Source organism: Seriola dumerili, unplaced genomic scaffold, assembly GCF_002260705.1.
Source record: "Seriola dumerili isolate Sdu_G_001 unplaced genomic scaffold, Sdu_1.0 BDQW01000089.1, whole genome shotgun sequence".
Taxonomy (NCBI): domain Eukaryota; kingdom Metazoa; phylum Chordata; class Actinopteri; order Carangiformes; family Carangidae; genus Seriola; species Seriola dumerili.
In genome coordinates, this window is record NW_019174344.1 from 616750 (window position 1) to 640289 (window position 23540).

Below are 23540 nucleotides of genomic sequence, written 5' to 3' on the forward strand. Positions count from 1 at the left end.
TGCTCACTTTGCTTCCTACATATTTTAAACTGATCTTTGCTCCTCTCACTTAACTGTGTCTACATCAATGCATGAGTGACTGACAGGCCTGGCAGTGCATCTGTTGTCCCATTTGCATCCCTGGATGAAAACTTAAACTGTCCAACCTAAAGGATAAAATTCACAGTTGACTGGTAGCAGAACTCAGACTAGCTTAATAACACTTCTACAACAGAAACATTTTGAAACGAAAAGGAAAGTACGTCCTTATATTCAGTTTTAAATAGAAGCTGCGATTCTTTGCTGTGTTGACCCAGAAAAGCTTCTCTTTTCCACATTATGTCTTTGTCTCTCTCTCTCACTTGCACTTACTCAGAGAAGCCTGATAAATACACACACCCACATACTGTAATACAACTGTAAATACAGTTGCACAGCACAGCACATATGCAGCACAGCATATCATGAATACAAGTGTTGTAATCTGCCTGTGTAATTTCATTTTAAGTAGGAATCTTTAGGATTTTGAAAAATATTTTTTGGACATGGATGCACATATGCATTTTGCTCTTGTCTAATACTCACTATTACCTGCAGTGAAGTTTGTAGATGCTGAGTGCACATCAGCAATGCCTCTGTTGGTCTGTAACCTCCTCTTACGGTCTACTCATTGGTACTTGAGCTGTGGAAAATTGTTTCTGAGTTTCTGAGATTGTTGAGAGGTCTATTTGTTCTCTGCCATCAAGAGCAAAATGCATTAGGCACCAATTACAACGGCCATTAGACAACAAGAACAAACAAGCTCCTGCACTTTTGTGCGCACAGGATATGGAAGAATAAATTCAACTTTAAGAAAATATGCTTATGTGCATTCTTGCCCAAAGTCAAAACAGAGGTTCAATACCACTCACATTTGTGCCCATTCAATATAAAGCTGGATTCAGCAGCCAGTTAACTTAGTTTAGCACAGAAACAGACAGAAACAGCTAGCCTGGCTGTGTCTAAATGTTAAAAAATCAACCTATTCTGTCTCATTTATCTAATTTTTTCATCTTGTCGTCACTGTAAACTTGCCAAGAGGCCAGCATAGCCTTGAGGAAGTCCCTATGCCCAGGCAAGAAATAGTACCCCACAGCACCCCCTGAAAAACTGCAACCTGCGAGATGTAACGTGTTAGCGAGTTTTAGAAATGTGGGCAGGTGGATTTTGTTAAACAGAGCCAGGCTAGCTGTTTCCCTCTGTTTCCAGTCTTTATGCTAAGCTATGCTAACCAGCAGTTAGCTGTAGCTTCATATTTAGCTTACAGATATCAGTGCGGTATCTTTTCTCATCTAACTTCTAACATCTAACAAAAAAAGTATATTTTCCAAAATGTAGATATATTTCTTTACATCTGAAAATTCAAATAAAAATGAAAAACAAAGATATTGCATTTCTGTGCTCAACTTTAAAAACACTAACTTATGTGATAGCACTGAGTAAAACCACTTTCTGACCACTCTCTGTCTCCAGCGACCCTCTGCTATCACACCATTCACTTAAGTGCCAGTCTATCTCACTCCCTCCCTCACACTCCCTTTTTCTCTCTCCCACTCTATGAAAGGCACCTCTGCCATACCTTCTGCTGCTTTAGAAAAGAAACATACTTGTGAATCTGACAGTCTGTTGTTGGTGAAATTAGATGACTGCCAAACAGTTTGATGTAGTCCAATGAAAAGGTTCCAGGCCGTCACAAACAATCACCTAAATTACAACATCAATGTGTCTATTTAAGGATATGTGTTTTTGTGTGTGTGTGTGTGTTGCTTCGTGGGGAGAATGAGTGGGAAAATAACAGGCTAAAAAAGAAAATGTGTTTGAAAGGAAGCCAGAAACTGGAAATCGGTGCATGAATGTGTGTGTGTGTGTGTGTGTGTGTGTGTGTGTATACATGTGTGTGACGAAGTATTTATTTATAGAGGCCCCTTGGGAGAGGAATGCCATCACCAAGCTAAGGTAGACGATCTGGTTGTGCTGGATGTCACACTAAGGTGGCTTCATCATTCCTCGCAGGCTGTGCCTCATTAGGATGAGCAACACCCTGTATAATATTAACAACCACTCCTCTTCTGCTTTGTCCTTCTAAATCTCTTTGTGCAAACACCATTACAAAACTCCTCTGGGGATGGTAGTTTTTGAAAAAACCTGTGCCACAGTTTCCTCTGTAAATTTAGTTTTCTTGTTTTTCATTAAAAAAAATCATGAAATAGTAAAGAAAATAAAAACCATACTCTTCATGTCTTTCCATGCTCCCTGTTGGTATTGATACCCTGGTTTGAATGAGTTATTCTGTTCTATAAGAACTGAATAGAGTAGGCGGATACATTGATCTACAAATTGAACTGAACTCCCCATGACTGTTTTTCTCTTGGTAGGCAAGCTCACACAGACACACAGAGACAATGCATCAGTGGGTCTTCTTGGGTCCACACAGGTGAGCAGAGAGAGGTGAGAAGATTTGCAACAAAGTGAAGGCGGGCTCTCATCCCCCTATGCTGGACTCATCTGTGATCATTAGAGGTGGAGACACAGGAAAAACCTCTTACCACACGCCCACTCAAACCACCCTCATCTCAAGGGCTGCATTATCTCTGTAAACCACAATGGGAGTTGCCTCAGAAACCAAGCATTACAATGTCATGTGTCTACTCCCTCATGCTGCAGAGGATCATTTGTGCGGTATACTTCCACATGTGCACCAACCACAGGAGTGGATCTAAAGCTTTCCTCTCCATACATGAATGCACACATCTCACTCTGAATGCGAGGCGTAAAATGAGAAGCGCAGACGGCGGTTTTTAAACATAGCCCCTGTGTTTGCTTTGCGTTCGCACTCTATTTGCTAAAGAGCAGAAGCTACTGAATGAGACACGTCTGGGGAACAATGCACATCTCTCACACCCATCTGCCTCTATTCCTGCTGACGTTTTACCTCCATAACATAATGTGTGCAGCATCAGCTTCGCTCTTCTCGTGTATATCAGTTCATTTAGAAGCTGCATTTGTCACAGGTAGATAACCACACTGGAAAATAAAATGTCTGTTTTGTTTACTGTATCGTCAGGTGATATGCTCAGCGCAACTGTAACCCGAAGCTTTGTTCAATTCGGCCTGTCTAGCATGGCAGACGTGATGCTCCACAGTGAGAGACTGGAGGTGATCCGGTGTTAATTGAGCCCTGTTGTTGACTGTTTGTCCGTGGAGCTTTCAGGTGTTGGGTTCTGTATCAAATTCAAGTAATTACTGTTCCTCAGTCTGGCAGCCGCTGTGAGCAGCAGCACACACGTGGATTTACACCTGCCTTTACGGAGATGAGGGACTTCAAATAGCGCGACTGCAATTTTAAATGAAGGGAAACGTTGGGAACTTTGTGTTTATTGTGGTTTGAATCTCTACAGGCTGCCTCACACTGCTGGGTGTGTAGTTGAATAAACACTTTGTCTGTATTGTTGTAAAAACAACATCATTTCAACTCCAGAACACCTTCTTTGAACAAAACACCCCTTGGAATCGATGCAGACACAGAACATAAGATAATGATCCTAAAAGGAAGAGACAGGCTGATTTTGAATTTATGTGCTGAACCTTATCTACCCCTGTGTATCATGTGACCAGCCCCATCTCAAACGGGAAGCCAATGGGAGATCGCCATTATTGAGAACATGCACTCTGCTCATCATTACACTATAACAGTCAGGTAGTAATTACAGTATATTTTGTTGCATTTTCTTTTAATAATAGATAGAATAGAATAAACCATGCTCAGTCATCCAGAAACAGCTCTCTGGAGACAATTTTGTGCAAGAGAGCAGCATTGTTCTTGAGAGGAACTTGCCTCAGAAAAGCTTGCATTACAAACTATAGCATGTCTGCCATACACAGCTATCTCTAAATACAACTGAACTTTCCCCTTCAGCCATCTTAAAAGACCAGGGGATATCATGGTTAAGGAGCAAAGACTAGAAGTAGATGCAAGTATAACGTCTAGTGAAATCAGCTGAGCCTTTTGAACTGAAGTCAAACAAAAGGCCAGAGCTCAGAACTTCCTCAGTTACAGTGTCATTACATAGTGTTTCTTTACCATTTGCTTGACGGCTAAGTGCGCCCGGATGAGGCACGCTTTGACGAAAGCAGCTGGTTAAAAATGCACGAGCCATCTTTTTGTTGTGCTGTCACCGATTGATGACAAGCAGGGTGAGGCACGTTGTAGCACTTGAGTTTGGGCAAGAAGTCGAGGGAGCAACGGCGGAGAGCAGTGTCACGTGAAGACGAATCTGTGAAAGCTCAGAGATGGATTACACAGATTGAGGCTCCGCAGAAAAAATATATCTGCTGTCAGAGAATGTATTGGACTGACTACAGAATTTCATTGCATTATTCAGTCATGCCTGCCATTCCTGCACGGGTGGCTGGAAAATGACCTTTTCAGTCTCAGCCTGCAGAGTGAGTGGTGAAAACCTTGGGGTGGTGTGCAACTGTGGCTTAAGAAGCAGTTTTAGTGCACAATGGCTTTGGGTTGTAATGTCTGACTCTCTGGAAACTTCTGCTTTTGTCTGCGGGCGACCACTCGGCCCCACACCACTCCACATCGTGTGAGTGATGTTCTCTCCGCTCTCTGACAGGCCTGTCTGAATAATGAATGAAGTTCTGCAGCAAAGTAGTCATGTCTCTGTCCCTTCGCGATCGACCTCTGACCTTTTTAAATGTCAATGTCCTCTACAGGCACAAAACCCAGTTCCACAAATGTGTGAGGAGTATAAGGAAAATCAGATAAGGCTTTGTACGAAAAATAAAGCATGGGCTTTTGTAGGTCTGTCAAACAGAGATACTGTGCCGTGGGAATCTGTGTGTGTCTGCGTGCGCATGTGTAATATGCCGTATTGCCCCAGCTGGCTGGTGCGATAAGGTAATGTAGCGTACCAGATCACCTCTCTCCATGGAAACTGCAGGGCAATGGAGGGTTCAGAGGGCTACAGTTGCCTCATCCCAAAGCCATTTGCTCCAAACTGGAAATAGTAGAAAGGAGACATCTTTACTCTGCTACAATGGATCGATATACTGATTATTTGTGATTTGTTATTTCCACCTGTTTAAATCACAGTATTTGGCAAATGCACAGTCAAATCTGTGCAAACGCTTTGTGGATCACATTCTGAGACTAAATCCACTAGTCCGAAATCCCTGAGTTCTTCTTACATGAATGTGTTTCCAAGCAAAACCTTAAACCTGCATTCATTGATTTTTTTGTCCACCTGAGGGCAGTGGAAAATATCGGACTCACAGTTTATAAGTTGATATGAGTTTGTCAGTAAAGTTGCCTGTTTACACTTCCAGCAGATACAGAGCAACATTAGCATTTGTTTGGAGTCGAGTTTCTGTTGAACCTGATGAACGGAAGTAAATATTCACTCTCCTCCACCAAGTACTGAGGGAAATATCTGGCTCTTTAGCTGCTAAATGCTCCACTTTGTTCACCCGCTAGTCTCTTAATGTTGTTTATCTGGCAGTCGGTGCTGAGCTGCTGGAGTACTGTGCGTTTATCAGAGCTTTGTAACTGAAAACAGCTGCTCGAGCAGTGACAGTGAACCACAACAGTGAAGCTGTGGGCGAAAACATATGTGTGTAAAATAGATCAGTAGCTGGCAGGCAAACTGTGTAGTCTGTCCATGCAGGTAACACAGCCCCTCCATCAATGAAGGAAGTCATTTATAGACCACGGGAACTAAATCCTGCTCTTTCAAACAGTCTTTATTGGTAATATTGGAGGAAATGTAAGAGACATGCTTGGGTAAAACTTCAGCTCCTATCCATCAGTGCATTCCTTTAAAACCTCAGTACAGAGAGCAGTAATGTCGTTTTCAGTAGGAGCTTAACAAAGCATGAAGTATGAAGGTCCAGCACAAATGTACAGGAAACTGCAGCTCCATTGCAACGTGGACCCTCTAATTGCAACACGAGTCTTTGAAGTCTCCGAGAAATCATTAAGGCTTAGCCAGTAAGATGCATATGGAACACACTCTGACCTCTACACAAACAATTTAATCCTCACGTCTGCAGTTCACAGATGGGCAGATTTTCCTCTATCGATTACCAGCCACTCTGATGGAAGTGCTACTTCCTAAGGTGAATTTTCATTCACATGCTTCTGCACTCTGATCAAAGAGCATCAAAGGCATATTTTAAATCAATAATGCTAATGTCTCTCACAGTTTAGAGGAGGGCTTCATCAGAGTCCGTGTGGTTGCCTTTGGACAATGGCAATTTCTTTCAAGTATGGCAGAAAAAAAAGGTGAAACATGGAGGTAAAGACAGATACCATGAGCTAAGAGGAAAACAAAACAGGAACAGCACTTTGCTGTTCCAGCCAAAGCTGTTCAGTGTGCCAACCTTTATATCTGTGGCTGTCTCTGAAGTGTCCACAGACTGGAAAGTGAAAAAAAGAATATGTTCTGTATGCCTAAAGAATATGGATGATTTTTGTGGAGTTATAAAAGTTATAAATTGTCAAACTACTGCTTTTTTCTGAAAACGTCCACTTGAATATTACTTTTGGGTCCACTTAGCAGTCTGAGTGCAGTCGGTCTGAGAGCTGACTATAAAAAGCTAGAAAAAGGAATTTTCAAGGGGTGTTATATTATATGAGGATAGCCATTATCTAGAACTAGATGAATAAAACAAACATATTTATAGAATTCTTTCTATCTTTAATTAGAATTCATACAATAATGAGTGCTTACGTGCTGATTAGGCTACTTGTATAAGAATAATGAGAGGATGGAGTAGAGGGCAACAGATACAGGCAGATGATATGATAAAAGAGCAAGGAGGGGAAAGAGAGAGACTCTGGTTCCCTCTGTCAATCTGCCGAACAGTCCATGTGACTCTGTGTAAGCTCACTTGGCAATACATGGGGCTGCAATCAGCCTGGCAGCTGGGAAAGTGTGTGCACCATTGATTTATGGCTACTCAGAGCTCACCTCAGCACAATGGAAGAGTTGCTGTCACCCAGCAACAACCCTTGAAAACAACTCATAAAATACACTGTTGGACAGTCCCAGGCACTGTTAAGGGCATGCATACACACAAACAAAGGCAGTAAGAGAAAGGTAGGAAGGGGAGGGGAGACAGAGACATGCTCTATTACTCTGAGCCACAGCTGAAAATAACAACAGAGACCAGAAAATCATAGTGACTGCGCTGCCACATCTCCTCTGGTCCCACTGCTCCCCCTGTGACACACTGCTGGGGGTTAGCATGAGAGACTGCACTCCCTCATGCAGGGCTATCAGCAGGCAGCGGTCCGTGAGAAGTCACACGTCTTAGTCCCAGTCTAATGGCTGATCAGAGTGAGTCCTCACTCAGCCCTGCTTGCTTACATCTTAATGTCTTTGCCATCGATTTCCTCCCATTCTTACAAAAAGTAGTCTCCCAGGCCATGTGGGGTGAACGTGTAGCACGGTAACAGAACACAGTGGATCGCTCCACACAGAGCTACAGCCGGGGTGCACAGTGATCTCAGACTTATCAAACAACAAAGCAAAGTGCTTACAGTGAAGTCAATCGGGCATATCTAATGTGTGGTAAGAAGTGCAGTTAACTGCCTCTCGTCATGGCTGTCTCTGGCTCACTGAGAGAAGTTTCCGTGCAATTAGTTCAAACAGCCTCTGCCAAGGCAAAAGAACTAAGTGTCAGTTTTTATAGCTCAGTATCCTGTTCTAGACCAAAGCTTCAGTGGGTAGAGAAAGCACTGGAGGGCTTTTAGGAGAGACAGGAATTCGCATCCCAGAGTGCTGAAGTGTCAAGAAAAGTGTATTACGTGAAAGCCTTATGAGTCAACATTATTTTTTAGATGCTGTGAAACTTAACATGAACTTAACAATCGACTTACTGTTAAGTCACAAAAAAATGAATATCTACTGTATATTCATAAACTTTGTAGTTGACTTTGCAACAGGAATTTTATACCCATTCAGAATTGTGTGTGTGCAATTGTCTGTGTTTAATCCCTGCAATGTTGAAACAAAAGACAAGAAACTAAATAAAATATATATTCTATTATTCATTTAAGTCTAACAAATTCATACTGATTCAACAAAAAAAATGCTAATTGAATCTAGATTCTGGATACCTTGACTATCTGAGGTATGTAAAGTAAACTATAGGTGTATTTGTTACATTCATCTCTTAAAACACGACCTAAAACTATGAGAGTTGACACATTATACTGCAGCACTTTAGTGAAGTTGACTTTCATTGAAACTAGAGCACATGCATGTTTAAAACACCTGGAATCATATATTAAAATCTTACTTATCTCTCTAGGAACTTAAATATTCATGACCAAATCAGTAACAATCAAAGTTCAACATGTTTGATTAGATGTTAATGATTTCATTAGAAGTGAGTGACATCGCCTTTTTCCAGCTAAGAATGTCAGGCTGAACTCTCCCATGTGGAACAACCTAATCTGTTTATTTAAGACACAATTGCTCATTGCAAACTCACTGCAAAAAAATGGTTTTCATTTAAATGGAGTTTCGGGGTTTACAACAATGATCGTGCCAATGCCACACCCCTGGGAGTGTGATTTATTACGCGACCATGATCCCTCCGAGACTGAACCGCACCTTGGGGAGAACTGAGCAACAGAGGCATGCTGAGACATGCTGCATTACATGGGCTGGTTTCATTCACAACCCACTTTCCCTTTCCTCCTACTGGGCCACACTACAGTAAAAATACCAACAGAGGCATTCAGCACACACTGTTCCATATCAACAAGAGCTTATCTTTTATTGATGAAATCATTACCTGCAAGTCTTTTCCTGTGTTTCCAGGAGTCCATATTATTATGCCAAACTATTTAGTTGCCAGACCCATAGTGGAAATACAAACTCAAGTGTATCTAAAACTATTCAGTAACACCTCAAGCAGAAAAACAGACTATCGAGAGCTGCACACATGGTGTCCTTCACTGCTGCATTGACATGAAAAATGGCTTTTCCGAGAGAGAGTGCTCGTGCCTTTGTGTATTTTTGGGCAGGTTATAACTCCAGAAGGTCCACGGTGAGGTGACGTCTGGAGCTATAGATATTCTGGATCGCACCTTCTCTCTCCGGCATTAAGTCAAGCGTTATTAATGTGCAATTAAAATTTCATCAGCACTGAAAAATAAATGAGGCAGAATATGTGTTTGGGAACAAGCCATTTCACAGATGCAACTCTTCAATTAAGCTCCAGAAACAAGACTGTATTTAACGGCTGCCATTTAACCTCAATTTGACATTTTTAGTTTTCTCTGGCTCATATGGAGAAGTAAACCGTTTTTAAAAGGCCCTATTTGTCAAACAACCGCCCAATTAACTCCACTGTCTTTCATTCCAACATTCCTGGGCCCCTTTTCTGTACACACTGTGCAGCCTGTTACAGCTATTGTGTGGTAGGTGGGAACAAGAGCCTCCATGCTACAATGACCATGAGAGAAGGTCATAAATTGTGCTATTTTCCTGTTGGACTGTAGAAAAAAAAATCATCATTCATGTTAAATGACAACCACAGTGGAGGAAAGACACGAACTAATGCTAAAACATACAGTAATGAATGTAAAGCATCTAGGGGCACTTCATAAAGTGGAAATGGTGATTGTTAAGATGTTTTCGAAAATGACGTGCAATAAATTCACAAAATATTGCAAAAATAACGCAAAAGAGAGCTGATTGTTCATTAATGATTATACTATGGACCACGTAATGAGCTTATTATGAATTTGCAATGTAAATATTGTTACATAAGGAAGCTTTTCATACTTGGTCATGCCTTTGGTCCTGACCTTTATTTAATAATTCATAGTCCTGTGAGCTCGGTGAACAACAGCAGAGCTAAGTAAATATTCAGATTCAAAAATGGATTCGCTCAGGTCGTCTTGCTAAAAGCTATTCTGTTTTTTTTTTTTAGGAAACTTGAGAATGGAAGATGAAGATGAATGAAACAGTGATTACAGTGTTATCATCCAGGAACAATCAGAAGGATTATCAAATAAATTAGCACTAATATAATAATCTTCTTTCAAAGCCTGTGTAATTAGTTCCATCCATAAGTTGCACAATACTGCAAAGTGGTTTTTCTATGTCCAGTATTTACATAGGTAGGCCTCATATCTTTTGTTCAATTGCTTTTAAAAGCAATTAAATAGTTAGGGGTTATTGTGAAAGTTTTCAGAGAAAATGTACGTTTCCCTTCCTGATAAACAGGCCAATCTTCATCACTGTAATGTCTCTCACATTCATGAACATTGATTCTGACTCTGTATAAAGTCATTTTAGGGTAGAATTGAGCAATATAAGAGTACAACCTATTTTCATCAAATCAAATATATACCAGTCAATTGTATAATGATTTACTTATTTTTAAAGAAAAAAAACTTTTAAATGTTAAACTCTGAACTAATCTCTCAGCTGGTTTTAAAAGAGAAAACTTCTGCCTGGCCACACTCAAGTTTTTATAAGTTTTTAAATTTCCTCACTGTTATTTCTCTGGATAGCAAGAAGAAGTATAACAGCTGTATGTGTTTGTGCAATCACAACACATTTAGTCTCATTCAAATTTAAAACAAAGGATTTGTGAAAAATGAATGAAGAACAACAAGAGCATGTTGTTGTCTGCTAATTTCTGGTGTAAACAATATACTGTCATCTGCATAAAAATGAGCCTGTAATGGAAAATTATGTAATTGATATACACTGGCAATAACAGAAGACATACATTACATACCCATGAGCAACCCCTTTATAAATTTTAAAGGAGGTTAATTTAACACCATTGGCTGCTTATCAAATAAAAAACTATAATGAACAATATTAAAATTGGTCTTTGGTAGTTCAGGGCGTAGATAGCAGTTGTTTTTGTTAAATCACTTTGTTATTATTTTAAAAGGGGATTGGCTGATGTTATTTTCTGATTAGCATAAAGCCACCTCGAATTACAGCCTCCAAAATAACCAGGGAGTTGAATCAATACCTCTCAACACAACCTCAACAAAACCTGAATTTGGTAAGTTCTGTGAGGATAGTAATTATTGCAGGGCACCTTATACGATCATATTTTAGCTAGGTGTACCTCGTAAAGTTGGAGAAGAACTCTGTATCAGTGAACACTCAAAAAGTATATTCACGGCTCATTTAAGGAGACAGATGAAGGAAAGCTCCGGTGCTGGTTTACAAGATGTATCAGAATCTTCAAAATTGTTGCTGAACAGACATAAAATGAATATTAATAGTGTCAACTACAGTTATTTTCCTGGAGATAGGTGGAAGCAGCTTTATACTGTTTGATATTAAGAATGGGTAAAAGCCAACCTTTGCTTTCTTGTTAATCTAATTTGGTTCCTCTGCTGCCAGAAGGTCTGCCAGTCAACGTGAATACCAAAGTTAGATGATTTAGATCTAGATTTAGATCTAAATTTAGCATTAGATGATGCAAGAATTGTCTGTGGTTAATGGTTTCAAAAAGCTAAAGAGAAAACCCAGTGGTGCTGAGATGAAATGGAGCAAGTCTTTGAGCCAGTGTGATTGAATATTTAAGAAAAATAATTAAGAGCTCCAGTAATTCAAAGTAAGCTACCTTGAATTGATGAATTGAATAAATTATGAAGGAACCCAGGGAGGTGTTTGACATTTCTTTGAACAGTGAATTGACCATGGTACCTTTTCTTTCTGGAATAATTAGCAAGAAGTCATGTGTTCACAGAAATGTGACATCTTCAGACATTTTGAATTGTGATACAACCATGACACATCTGAAAAAAAAAATCATACCTTGACATAATTTATTGAACTTTTCTTTTTCTCTTTCCCTGGTAAATGTAGAGTGACTGAAAGGTCAATGTCTCTTAATGTGCAGACTCCCCAAACAGTTGTTGTGTTGGTAAAATGCAGTTTGGTAGTTATTTAACATTGTAATTGAATATTGACCCAGTCACATCTTTTGTAATGTTAGCTCACTTAAGAATGCTGTTAACATGACTACATCCATTGATCCAGCAAAGTGCAGTAGTCTGGTTCCTGGAGTGTGAGCTATGAGCCTGTTAATGAGCTGGATGATTGAATACTGCACTGGAAATGAGGCAGGGGTGGCTAATGAAGCCAAGATGGGGGGGTGACTGTTGAAAAGGTGTGCAGGGTGGTGGTGGGTATTAGACAGTCTAAAAATATACCTATTGTGCAGGAAGGTTTCTTGCAATCCTGACATGTATTAAACTCCTTAACAATGTCACCCCTTTCATCATCTCTGGTGTTGTCAATGAAAAACAAACATTCAATAATTACCCCAGGAGAATTACATGCAGACTATGCTGTTATGGGAACAAGTATCTGACTGAAACCAATAAAGGGAGACAATGAAGGCTGTCATGTATTCATCTAAAAAACAATAACAACAACAACAACAACAACAAAAAAGGTTCTGACTCCCCAGAAATGCAGCACCGAAATCTTTTTGTCTCAGGGAGGCGCACCTAGTTGAGATTATTGACTCAAGTGGAGTAACAAAATTAATTTCCAAACTTATACTTTTCAGTACACACTGATGAATAAGCAAAACTTTGCAGACAGCTTTGACATTCACCTCTGGGTACAACAACATCTCTCTATCTATCTGTCCTTACCCACCCCACCCACCCCACCCTCCCCACCCCCTGTACTCCAGGTGCTGAAGTGACAGATTAAAAGCACTGGTTCAGGTACAAAGAAAGTCAGACATCAGATCAAGCTGGTCTCAAAGAAAGATGTATGCCAGCCTCTGGGTGTTAAACTGAATTTCTCATGCTGTCTTTTTTTTGTTGTTCTTTTTTGTTTTCATCTCTAATTATTTTCTAAATTTAAACCGCATTCATTAGAACCTCATACTCAGCAACCTTCTTTGCACGTCTAGATAGAGGAATCATTATTTAAAACTTGGGTAATACAGGCCTGTTGGCTGTATGCCAGTGCTGCCCTCTCTCAGATTACCTACTGCTTTCACTTGATCTGCCCAGGCAGTGTGGCAGTGGGGAAATGCTGAGGTTGACATTACCTTGGCAGCAAATGATGAGCTTGGCTTCTCCAGGAGGTCCCAGAGTTTCTTCCTCTTTTCGGAGCAGCATGTGGTTGTAAACACCTCTCCTTCCCTCTCCCTCATGTTCTCGGCCTCTCTTTTCAGCTCCTCATTCATCTGCTCCTTTTTCTGGTGATACCTGGCCTGGCAGCAGGACTCCAGGTAGATCTCATCGATGCCCCAGAAGTCCAGCTCTTGACTGAAAGACAGGGCGCACATCTCCTCCATCATGTGCAACTTTCCGGTGCGGTAGAAGTTCAGGATGGAGGTGAAGGCGCCTGGGTGTCTGTCGAAAAAGTACTCGTTGTTATCCAAGCTGTAGTCGTCGCATATCTCCATGATAGAGTCGTGGGTGTTGCAGTCTCTCAGTTTCCCCAGTCTTGTGCGGGGCAGCCTGTCCAGTGTCCTCCACAGGACTTCGTGGAGAAGGCCCCCGACGTTGAGTCTCACTCGACGGGAGTGGGTCTTGCTACGGATGATGTCCATCGTATCCGGTGGCAGCGTGGTGGCCGGCCGAGAGCCCGTTTTGATCATCTTCACTCAAGTCACTCGGTCACTTGGAAAGACTGGAAGAGCGTGGCAGATTAAGAAGACATGGTCCTGTCGAAGACCGCATCAGGGTCCCTCCACCTTTCCTGTGGCTGGAACAAAAAGAAAAGAGAAATTATTTAGACGCTGTTGGAGCAGCCGAGGCCGGTGTCCTACAGCAGCAATGTCAGGTGGTTTATCCACTCATCAGAGAAGCAAATAGATATTTTAATCAGCTTTAAGACGCACAGCCGCTTTTCTTGCTGACAAGGGTGAGAGAGCCTGGCCAATGATAAACTGGACTCCACTTGTGAGCGCTGTCCCGGTGCTGAAGCGCCTGTCTGTCACTCCACAGACCCACCGGTGTCTGTCGCTGTCCGCGGACTCTGGTGCTGAAACGTCTCGTTTCTCGCGTGGGACAGAGATCGATCCAAAGGCGAATGTGTGTCAGAACTGTTCTTCAGAGGGATATTAATCTGGACTAATACTAACACCGATTATCAACTTTGATTAAGAGCCCACAACATATTATGTCACCACCGCCTGAAAGCAGTCTGTAGAGCAGTCTCACAACTTCATGGTGTTATTTGTCCACGTTTACATGATCACAATTTATTTTCAAAAGAGGAACAATTACAATAATGTATAAAGTTAATTTTAGCTGAAGCAAACATGCCATAATAACTACATTATTTTGCGCATGAGTGAGTCATGCAACACAAGTGTATTTTGGGGATGTGTATTTAAATATAACTACATCACTTGACAGTAGTAAATAGTGCGATGGTGTCCAGATACGCCAAATACTGACAGGACAGTAACAAGTGAAACCAAGAAGGTTACAAAGCCATGTTGCTTATAAAAATGAAGCTAAAAATAGATTCAAAGAATAAAGAAATATGATACATACGCAACTCCCGTGAATCCCGATTCACCTCATGGACGGTCCTCCGCAACATTTCAAGAGAGTGAACACGTTTAAACTTGTTAGGTCCCTCCAGGTCTCCAGTGCTCTGTGGGGAGCTGATGGAGGCATCCTGAGCTACCTACCGACATGTTGGGGGAAAATAGAACTGTTTTACACAGATATCCCCATGTCCAGTCTGCCCTGTCCACCCCTCCTCCTGGGGGCGATTCAACAAGTAAACTCTGGAGAGCAGCCGGGAATAGTGTCGATTGCCTCTCTTCCACCTGCTCTCAGTGTGAGTGTGCGTGCTGGCCGGCGCCTGTGACTGTGAACGGGATCCTGCAGGGGCTGATTTCACCGAGGCTCCTCCAGCGGCGCAGACTGTGTGAGTTTAACCCTCACAGAGCCAGCGAGCCACAGCTCACTTCGTCCACACTGAATTTATGCTCGGTGCAGCAGTGGTATGTGAACAATGAGGAGTTCACATCCTTGGCCAGAACTCATCGAACTACAATCGTGTTTACATAGTTACTAAAGGCTTACTATGCATCAATGTTAGGAGTATTACTTTAGATCAAATTTGAAGTAAGGCCACTAAGTCATGAATTTCCCCTAGGGGATAAATAAAGTATCTATCTATCTATCTATCTATCTATCTATCTATCTAAACACACCATATGTCTCAAGAGGAAAGGGGGATTAAAGAAAGTATGAAGATGCACTACATAGTCAACCCACTGCCCTGGATGGCAGCCTGTGAATACCAAACTAGGAAATAGTGATAGTGAAACACAATATCTGATCTTAAGGAAGTCTGTGTAAGAGTCTGCCTATAATTCAGACTTGGCAGAGACAACCTTGGTTCCATGACACACTCAGGTTCATTAATCCACACCACAGGACTCAACGTTTAAGAGACTCAATTAAACCAAAGCCAAATTCACTGAGGCCTAACTCTGTCCATGACTGTGCCATAACTTTGATATGTCTCTTTTAATCAGAACACCATTCATGGCTTATACATGATTTGAATGGACAGAAATGCTAAAAATTTGAGTAGAAATTAGTTGTGTGTTGTTCCATCAAAAAACCTGCATAATACCTTACAATCTGTGGTCTATGGTGAATCTGCTCCTGCTGGTAAGTGATGAGCTGCTTTCCAAACGACAGATAAATCTAAACTTTCCATTCAGCTTCACTCTGCAAACAGCAGGCGTGTGTCAGTGTGACAGATGTGTGGCTGGCTCTGTTTACAGTACAGGCAGTCCCCTCATTATGCTCACGCTCTCTATTTAACATACAGAACCGTGCTCGAGTGCTTAACTTTTTATAGTTCAGAAAAAAGAAAAAAAGAAAAAGTATTCAATGTCTTATTATTTCAGTTTTCCTCACAGAATAATAATGTACGGTGCTGAGCAAACATGTGGCTTTAATGGACCAATCATTGTACCAAAATACACCCAAAAAAATGTGACAACACAAGATTATACACAATGTCTTATTTACATTTATTGATAAATAACAAAAATAATTATATACTGTTTGATATAAATATAGTATATAAAAGTACAAAGGGAATATTAACAACAATGTGCATGTGTTGAAATGTACATAAAAGATGTGTGTTTTGTTTGTCTTTAAAGACCTAGTGTGTATTCCTCGATTTATATCGGACAAGCAAGTCCCCCTCTGGTTGTAGCATCCCAAATCCATAACGACTGGCATTTACCTCCGGCATCTGAGCATTTGGGTCACACAGCTCCAAATCGTAGTTAGTCAACACCATGTAAACAAACCTGAAGAGTAAACACAGATGAAACCCAAAATTAGAACAGCAAAACATACAAAACTCCGCCACCGTGGAACATTTTGAGATCTTAACCAACAGTAAAGTTACATGGTGCACTAACTCTAGGACACTCACTGTCTGATGGTATTGATGGCAAACTGCTTTCCCACACAGCCATTGGTCCCTGCGCCCCATGGCATGGTGTAATATTTCAGCCGCCTCCCTCCTTTATAAAAATCCTTCTTCACTGATCCATCCTCATTCAGGAAGCGATCGTACTTGTACTTCTGGAAAGGAAACACATTTTTTTTTTTTTTGGAAGCAGACATTAGATGCAAGCAATGAGAGATGACACATTACATATATTTGTTTGTCTAATTTCTGGTGGACAGATTTCATTTAAAGCAAACTTGCAATGTCCTTCCCACGCCTATTAGCTGTGTTTCTGTTCTCATACATGGCTAATCCCTCAGTTGTCGGCAGCTCTGGGTTTGACCTCTCACTGGGTAATACAGGGTCAGATTTGTAGGCGTTGATTCCACCTTATATAAACAACCACACATGCTAATTGCACTTAAGTCTGCCTCCAACTAGTCCCTAAGACAATTACTACTATTCCTGCTGGCAGCACAGGAAGGTTTTGATGGAGTGGAGAGGTTGGAAACGCGATGGCTATTACTTTAACAAGACGCTACAACAAACCTGTGGCTCGTGGTAAATCTCAGGGTCCATTTGAGGGCTGATGAAGGGGAACAAACACATCCTGTCTCCTTTTCTTAGCAGGTACTCTTGGCCATCAGCCATGTGGAGGGTCTTTTCCTTCACCACCTCTCTGGTGATGAAGGGGGCAGCAGTGAGTCTCAATGCCTCTTCCAAAGCACTACCTGAGAGGGAGAAACAATGTATTAACTGTAAACGAGCAGCAATATTTTTGTTCACAAATATTTGATACAAATTTTTATGTACTTTGACACTTTAATGATGTTTAGTTACAGCACAATGGGTCTAATTTGGATTCATCAATAGCTAATCTTTTGATTTATTTTGTAAAATATTGATGCTTTTGATTGGCCCAGCTCTCTCTCTTCAAGGCCTCTTGCACTAATTTGTGATTTTATGCATTTACATACTGAATAATAATAATAACACTGTCTGTTATTCCAGGTTTCATTTTGCTAACAATACAAACAACCAATAAATGTTCCTCTGTTTACACAAGCTGGGATCAAGCCCTCACCAAACACAGGGGTGTTCATAAGTCTGTCCGTGAGAGGAGTCTCTGAGGTCTCCATCTGTGAGATCTGGCTGAACTCCCTCTTCACCGCCATCAGAGCTTCAGGGTTTGTCAACAAGTAGCCCAACAGCCAAAATGTAGCAGGACCAACATTACCCTGGAAACAAACAAAGACTCACATAAGCGCAATGATAAGGTTGGCTCTCACACTCCGGTGTTGCATAGTGACAGCACAGGTGGTTATTTGGTAACAGCAAATAAGAACATCACATTACATTCATACTATTCGTGTCTATCTTTTGTTGGAGATGCAACGAAGCACAAATTCTAATTAAAGTTCAGTTCAATTAAATCAAAAAGCCTAATGAATGTTAGGTGCTGGCGAGATTAAAAAGAACAGATTCCTTTCATGTGTTTGGGTGAGGAGAGCCATGCTCTGGATAGTCTCACTTCTGGCAAAGCACAGCGTGATAATGGTTTACTTAAAAAGGAAAGCCAGTGGAAACCTGAGGTCCCCTGCCATCTGCCTGAATCCAAGGGCAGGACATTGAAGCTATTCAATTTTATGGCCAACCACAGTACTGTCTGCCAGTAGAAACATAAAATATTGAACACTATGGAACCATAACATAGTGAATAAATTACCTTGAAATTGCCTGTTAAGCAACTGCATAATACACTACAAAGTGTAATGAATGATTACTTTATTGAACATAAACACTGCTGATGATAGAACTTGTGTATCTATCAGAAGATGCCTCACATGACATTAACCAGATTTAGACAGGCAGATGTATCAAAGGCCTCATGTAGACACAGAACAATATTGACTGTGATTAAACTATTGCATGACTATAAGTTTTAAGGATATTGAAAATGTGACGAAGAGATAACTAAAAGTTATGACTCAAAATTCGTAATCAAATGGAAAGAACCTTCAGTGACAAGTGCAAAAAAAGGATGAGTAATCAGCCTACAGGGTAAAGCAAATGTTGAAGTAAACTTCTGATTAATGTCTTTGATGATGAGTAAGACCAACTCCAGTCCCATTCAAGACAAACTAATAGAGCCAATAACCTGCTTTTTGTCTTGTAAATGTAAAATTATCAACTGATTTTTCTGAGATGGGAAGAGATGCAGGTAGATGTTCAAACTGCTGCACAACCGAACCTTTAAACCTACATCAAACCAAGGATTAAAGGATTTTGTTTGGACAATTTGAAGTTCAACACCAATAAAAAGTTGCCCCACCACTGACACTGCCCTCAATTACTGTACAATTTTATATTTTCTTATCCTGAATCTCCTCCATGGTTCGCCCACAGACACAGACCATGACGCAGACTAAGTACTAGCGGAGGTGTACAGCGCACTCATGTGGCAAACAAGAGCACCGCATCGCTACTGTATGTCCTTATCTTGGTCTCTTTGAATTCATGTGGGACAGAGACATCGGGGCATCAGGTTCATCTGAGTCATCGGGCAAGTTACCTTATCTCTAGATGTGATCACCAGAAATTCTTGCTTTGTACAGACAGAATGCCTTTCTTCTGAAGTGTAACTCACCTGCGTGGCCCACAGTTGCATAAGTATGGCCTTCCTCTGCGTGTCCTCATCGGCCCCCTCCTCCTGCAGGAGACGCCTGTAGCCATGAAGCCAAGGGCTCGACCCCGAGTCCTCAGTCAGACCGGCTGGAGCCAAAAGCTCCCACAGTCTCTGTTGAACACTGTGGGCTGTCCTCTTCTCCTCTGTCACACACAAACAAACATCACTAAGTGAGTGAGTGAGTCACAGGCAAATCATAAATAGTTTTGCTCAATGTGAATGTCGATGAATGAAATGATATGTAAGCAGATATGATTGTGTCTACGAGAGGGGAGTGGAACAATATTTCAGGTGCGACAGGCACATCTGTAGGCGGTGCGCAATAATATTGTAATTGGCCGATTTCCACAAAGATTTAGTTACAAACGATGACACACAAACAAGGCCTGGGGAAATCAGGTGCATTTTGTGATAGTGAAGGGAGCTACCAGCACAAGTTGGTGATGATGGTGATGACGGTGAATCGTAAAAGTCCTCAAAAGCACAACACACTTTGAGACGCTATGTAAGCAACTGAGTAAGTGAATGTCAACATGGCAACCACAAAACAAATCCATGATGTAATGATGTCAGCTCACATTAGTTGAGGCACAGTGACAAATGTAAACAGTGAGGACAATTGAAGCACCTTTTCTGACTCATGGTTTGTAATGCTGATGATCTACGCTTGATGGAGGCGACTTCATCAATGACTGGTGTGTTTAGACAGAGAATGGTGCTTTCAGACAAGTGCAGCGTCTTTGAATTCAGCTTCTGATAAGCTGATCAGAAATTTCAAAAGTTACGGGAAGTTATGTATTAGCTGGGAGGTGTTTTTTCTGTTCTTACCTGGCTTTAGTGTGCCCCTTGCCATTTTGGTTAAGAGACCATCAAACTTCTTGTACTCCTCGTAGACACTTGACGGATCCGAGCTGTTGTTGTTCTGTTCTCCTCCAAACAGCGTCAGGTACCCCGCCCTGCAGAGAGAAGGAGAGACACAAAGTGTGGGAATGTGCAGGACTTTTTGTATGACAGATGGCAACCCTCCCTGTCTTGATGGAAAGATATAACCAGCTCACACACTCTTTGCCTTTGAAAGCACACATCAAACACGAGCGATGCCTTTTCAACTGGTATTTTCCACTGAACTGCGCAACATGGCGTCTCTCGTCATGGTGAATGTCAACATGTCACAGTAAACATTACTCTCATATAATGTTTCAGATTCCACATAACTTATCTGCTTTTTTTTCCATTGGTGATACCTCTTAGCTTGAGAAACAGTGACATATTGCATTTACATCCGCTCTGCCAAAATGAGCCTCATGCTCAACCGGAAAGATTACACTGAACTTGTGTGAAAGGCTGCTCTGAAAATGTCATCCTACATTTTTCTTGCCATGTTTACAAACAGAAGACCTCAGGATTGACTGGTGTGTAAACTGTTTAGCTGAAGGCTTTTGACATACATGAACACATGCCTCTTTTGACATAGTTGTGTGTGTGTGTGTGTGTGTGTGTGTGTGTGTGTGTGTGTGTGTGGGAGGAAGGAGCTCTTTCATACTTAAAGAGTAAACTGTAAGAGAAGTCAAACAGTCCCTCCTTTTTCCAGTCTTTCCGGTTCTGAGGCATCTCAGCTTTCAGCAAGGCCTGCAGGTGTCTGCTCACTGTGCTGTTGAGGGCATCCAAATTCATTCCCATGAAGTGCCTGGGGACACAAAAGGTCAGAGGGGACACAGGAAGAAGAGGTTAAGTGACTTCACACTGATTTTTGGTTTTGTGAACAGTGTAATTATTCAGTAATACATATTATTAAAGCTCACCATCTGACTTAGTTGCCCAATCTGCTGTCCCTGAGAAACATCATTTTAACATCCAGCAAAATTCTGGGTGACAGACTACAACGCATAGACTGCACACTCATAACTCTGATGCAACCTGAGGAGGAAAGTGTGTCAATCTTTCTAAACTTCTGACTGTAATGAGTGTGTAGTTTTCCCTTCCTCTCCTTGATGTCTAATCTGAGAGCCGGAAATATTTACTGATGATTAGACAGGCGACCACTTTCTTTCAGTTCCACAAAATAAATAATGTCCACGCAACAACTGAGCAACAACAAAACAGATAGCTCTAAGAATAGATTTCTGAAAATGGGAAGAATGTTCCACGTGAGCTTACATGAAATGAAAATGAAAACATACAGGAGAAGCTTTCAGTTAGTATAAAGTACTTTGAGGACATACTTTGTCATCATGGCTTTTGCTTTATGCGGCTGGTGATGTGGGAGCCGCAGGTTGAAGATCCTCTCCATGAGCACCTGTGCATAGCGTGTGAAGTCCAGGCAATCGGAGTCCTGGATGGCTTCATCGTACGAGTGTGGATCCAGCAGCACCGTCACATAACGTCCAGCAGCACGTACCTGGAGAGCATCAGTGTGACTGTATCAGATATAATGCACTGAAATGCAAAAGCTGAGTAAATTCTTTTTGCATGCGTTTATGAGTTGTTAACTGATTTGTAGAAATAACCACTAAACATACATTACACTATATCACACAACATAATACAACATAAATTCACCACACTTTATTACATTTCTGAAGGATATTGTAATATTCCTTCAATCTTCTGAATGAACACAAAATTCAAGATCAAATGTCTTGGAAAATGACATGTTGGCACCCCTCAAAAAATGTGAAACTTTGTATTTTGTTTCAGGATAACTGAAAATCAGTGTATCCTGATCCAAATGTATGTTGCATGATGGGATCCACAACATGTTGTTACATGAATATTATCATATTCTTATTCTAGATTTGGAGAGGTAAGTCACACAAAGCAAACACGACTTCTCTTTCATCATGTGTCCCAGCAACCAAAACGAGCATTCAGTATCATCTATTGTAAAGTTGCATTGCATGATGAAAATAAAAATAAAATACAATCTTGATTTTTGAAGCAGCAGTTCACAAAACAATCTCGCCCCAAGGTTCATTCTCTACCTTGGTCTAGAGCTTTTGATAGAAATCATATGACCTTCCTCAGCTGAGGCAGTTTGCCTGTTTTTTATGGTATTGTAAATGTGTACAGACTGAATTTTTAAGCTAATATGGAACATACTAGTTAAAGTGCTTAGACAAAATTTAAATCATTTAAATATCTACAGAAGCGAGATTGCTTTGTCGTGAATAAATCATTATTGTTGACTTTTTCTGCTCACTGTGAAAATGTCGCCATGTTTCAGCTTCATTCGACTCAAGAACTTGGAAGCATCTTTTCCAAACTCAAGTGCATGGCCTAACCACGGGATAAGTCCTTTGTCTAGAGGCGGCTCACTCTTGGATCTAAAGGAAAAAAAAAAAACAAATAAAAAGAAACCGATTTTATATATGATCAAATAATTAAAATGGCGTTTTGCTACTTGAAGAGGCTGATCTGTTTGCTTGGCACTTGTTGACATGACAGCATTAAAGGTAGGAACACTACTAAACATTCAGTCCTGAACAGTTAACAACAAAGTGATTCACATGCATCTTCTTGCTTGTCTGCCACATTAGTATTTAGTCTTCCAGCTGCTATCAGCGTACTCACTGTGCAGTCTTTGTTTGTTTGACTAGCCCTTTATCATGTGATTATACTTCTAAAGGTGTAGGTGATCTTAACAATAACAGGGATTAATTGAACAATGTGTCATTACATCACAGAAAAATCACTGATTTTGTCCTTTAATCGCCTCAAAAGAAAACAGAAAGCAGTTTCCATACAGGGAGACTTATTTAACACTGTAGCAGTTTAACCACATTCCTTGTAATTAGAACAGAAACACAATAAACAAACAAACTTCAGCTGAGTCCTTTCACTACCACCACTATTTTGTTGTTATTATTATCATTATTATTATTGTTATTAGTGATAAACTCAGCTGAATGTGCGTCAAATGGCTTTTAAATCAGCCATGAATAAAAATTGCCATCATGAAAAATACTGACAGCAAAAAGACAAACAGGCGTTAAAGAGAAGTAAAAGACAAGAACAAACCAGTTTCAGTGGTTAAGAGAACAACCTGGCTTTGCTCAGAGCTAAGTCTATAGTATTGACAGTGAGTGTGAACACGACACAGGTGAATGGAGCAGTAACTTACCTCGATCTGTGTGTGAGGATGAAATACAGCAGCGCAGCTTGGACAAGCAGACAAATGGTCCAGATCATTTCGTGTGTTTACGTTCCGTTCTCAAGAGACACTGGAATCCCCTCAGCTCTCACATGGCATTTATTGGATTTCCTCAGCCACAATGACGTAGGCGTCACACCCCCCTTCAAGTAATCGAGCTCGATGTCTGCTCTCAGTCACGTCGTTCAAAAAAAAAAAAAAATCAGGAAAGGAAATAAAG

General features: G+C 40.9%; 2 protein-coding genes across 2 annotated transcripts in view; both read right to left on the minus strand.

Moving 5' to 3' along the window:
- LOC111222113 (potassium voltage-gated channel subfamily B member 1-like) overlaps positions 1-13722 on the minus strand; it is a 35422-nt gene extending 21700 nt beyond the window's left edge. Inside the window, exon 1 of the mRNA XM_022745687.1 lies at positions 13087-13722. Within this exon, the coding sequence (XP_022601408.1) occupies positions 13087-13641 (555 nt within the window). The 5' untranslated portion in view covers positions 13642-13722. The remainder of the gene's footprint in view (positions 1-13086) is intronic.
- Positions 13723-16045: 2323 nt separating this feature from the next.
- Positions 16046-23377, minus strand: ptgis (prostaglandin I2 synthase). Its single transcript, XM_022745677.1, has 10 exons — positions 23291-23377; positions 22370-22493; positions 21393-21568; positions 20714-20857; positions 19999-20126; positions 19132-19313; positions 17569-17722; positions 17034-17215; positions 16467-16618; positions 16046-16338 (listed from the first exon to the last, which is right to left on the minus strand). Exons 1-10 carry the CDS (start codon positions 23356-23358, stop codon positions 16188-16190), a joined length of 1461 nt encoding a protein of 486 aa, XP_022601398.1. The 5' UTR covers positions 23359-23377; the 3' UTR covers positions 16046-16187.
- Positions 23378-23540: the final 163 nt, after the last annotated feature.

Bases quoted from the DNA above. Each gene is read 5' to 3' on its own strand.
- ptgis (XM_022745677.1), bottom strand. From the start codon at position 23,358: ATGATCTGGACCATTTGTCTGCTTGTCCAAGCTGCGCTGCTGTATTTC. The intron at 20,858-21,392 runs GTATGTCCTCAA...TTGTGTCCCCAG, and splicing joins GCAAAAGCCATGATGACAAA to GCACTTCATGGGAATGAATT. The intron at 16,339-16,466 runs GTGAGTGTCCTA...TTTACTCTTCAG, and splicing joins GCCATCAATACCATCAGACA to GTTTGTTTACATGGTGTTGA.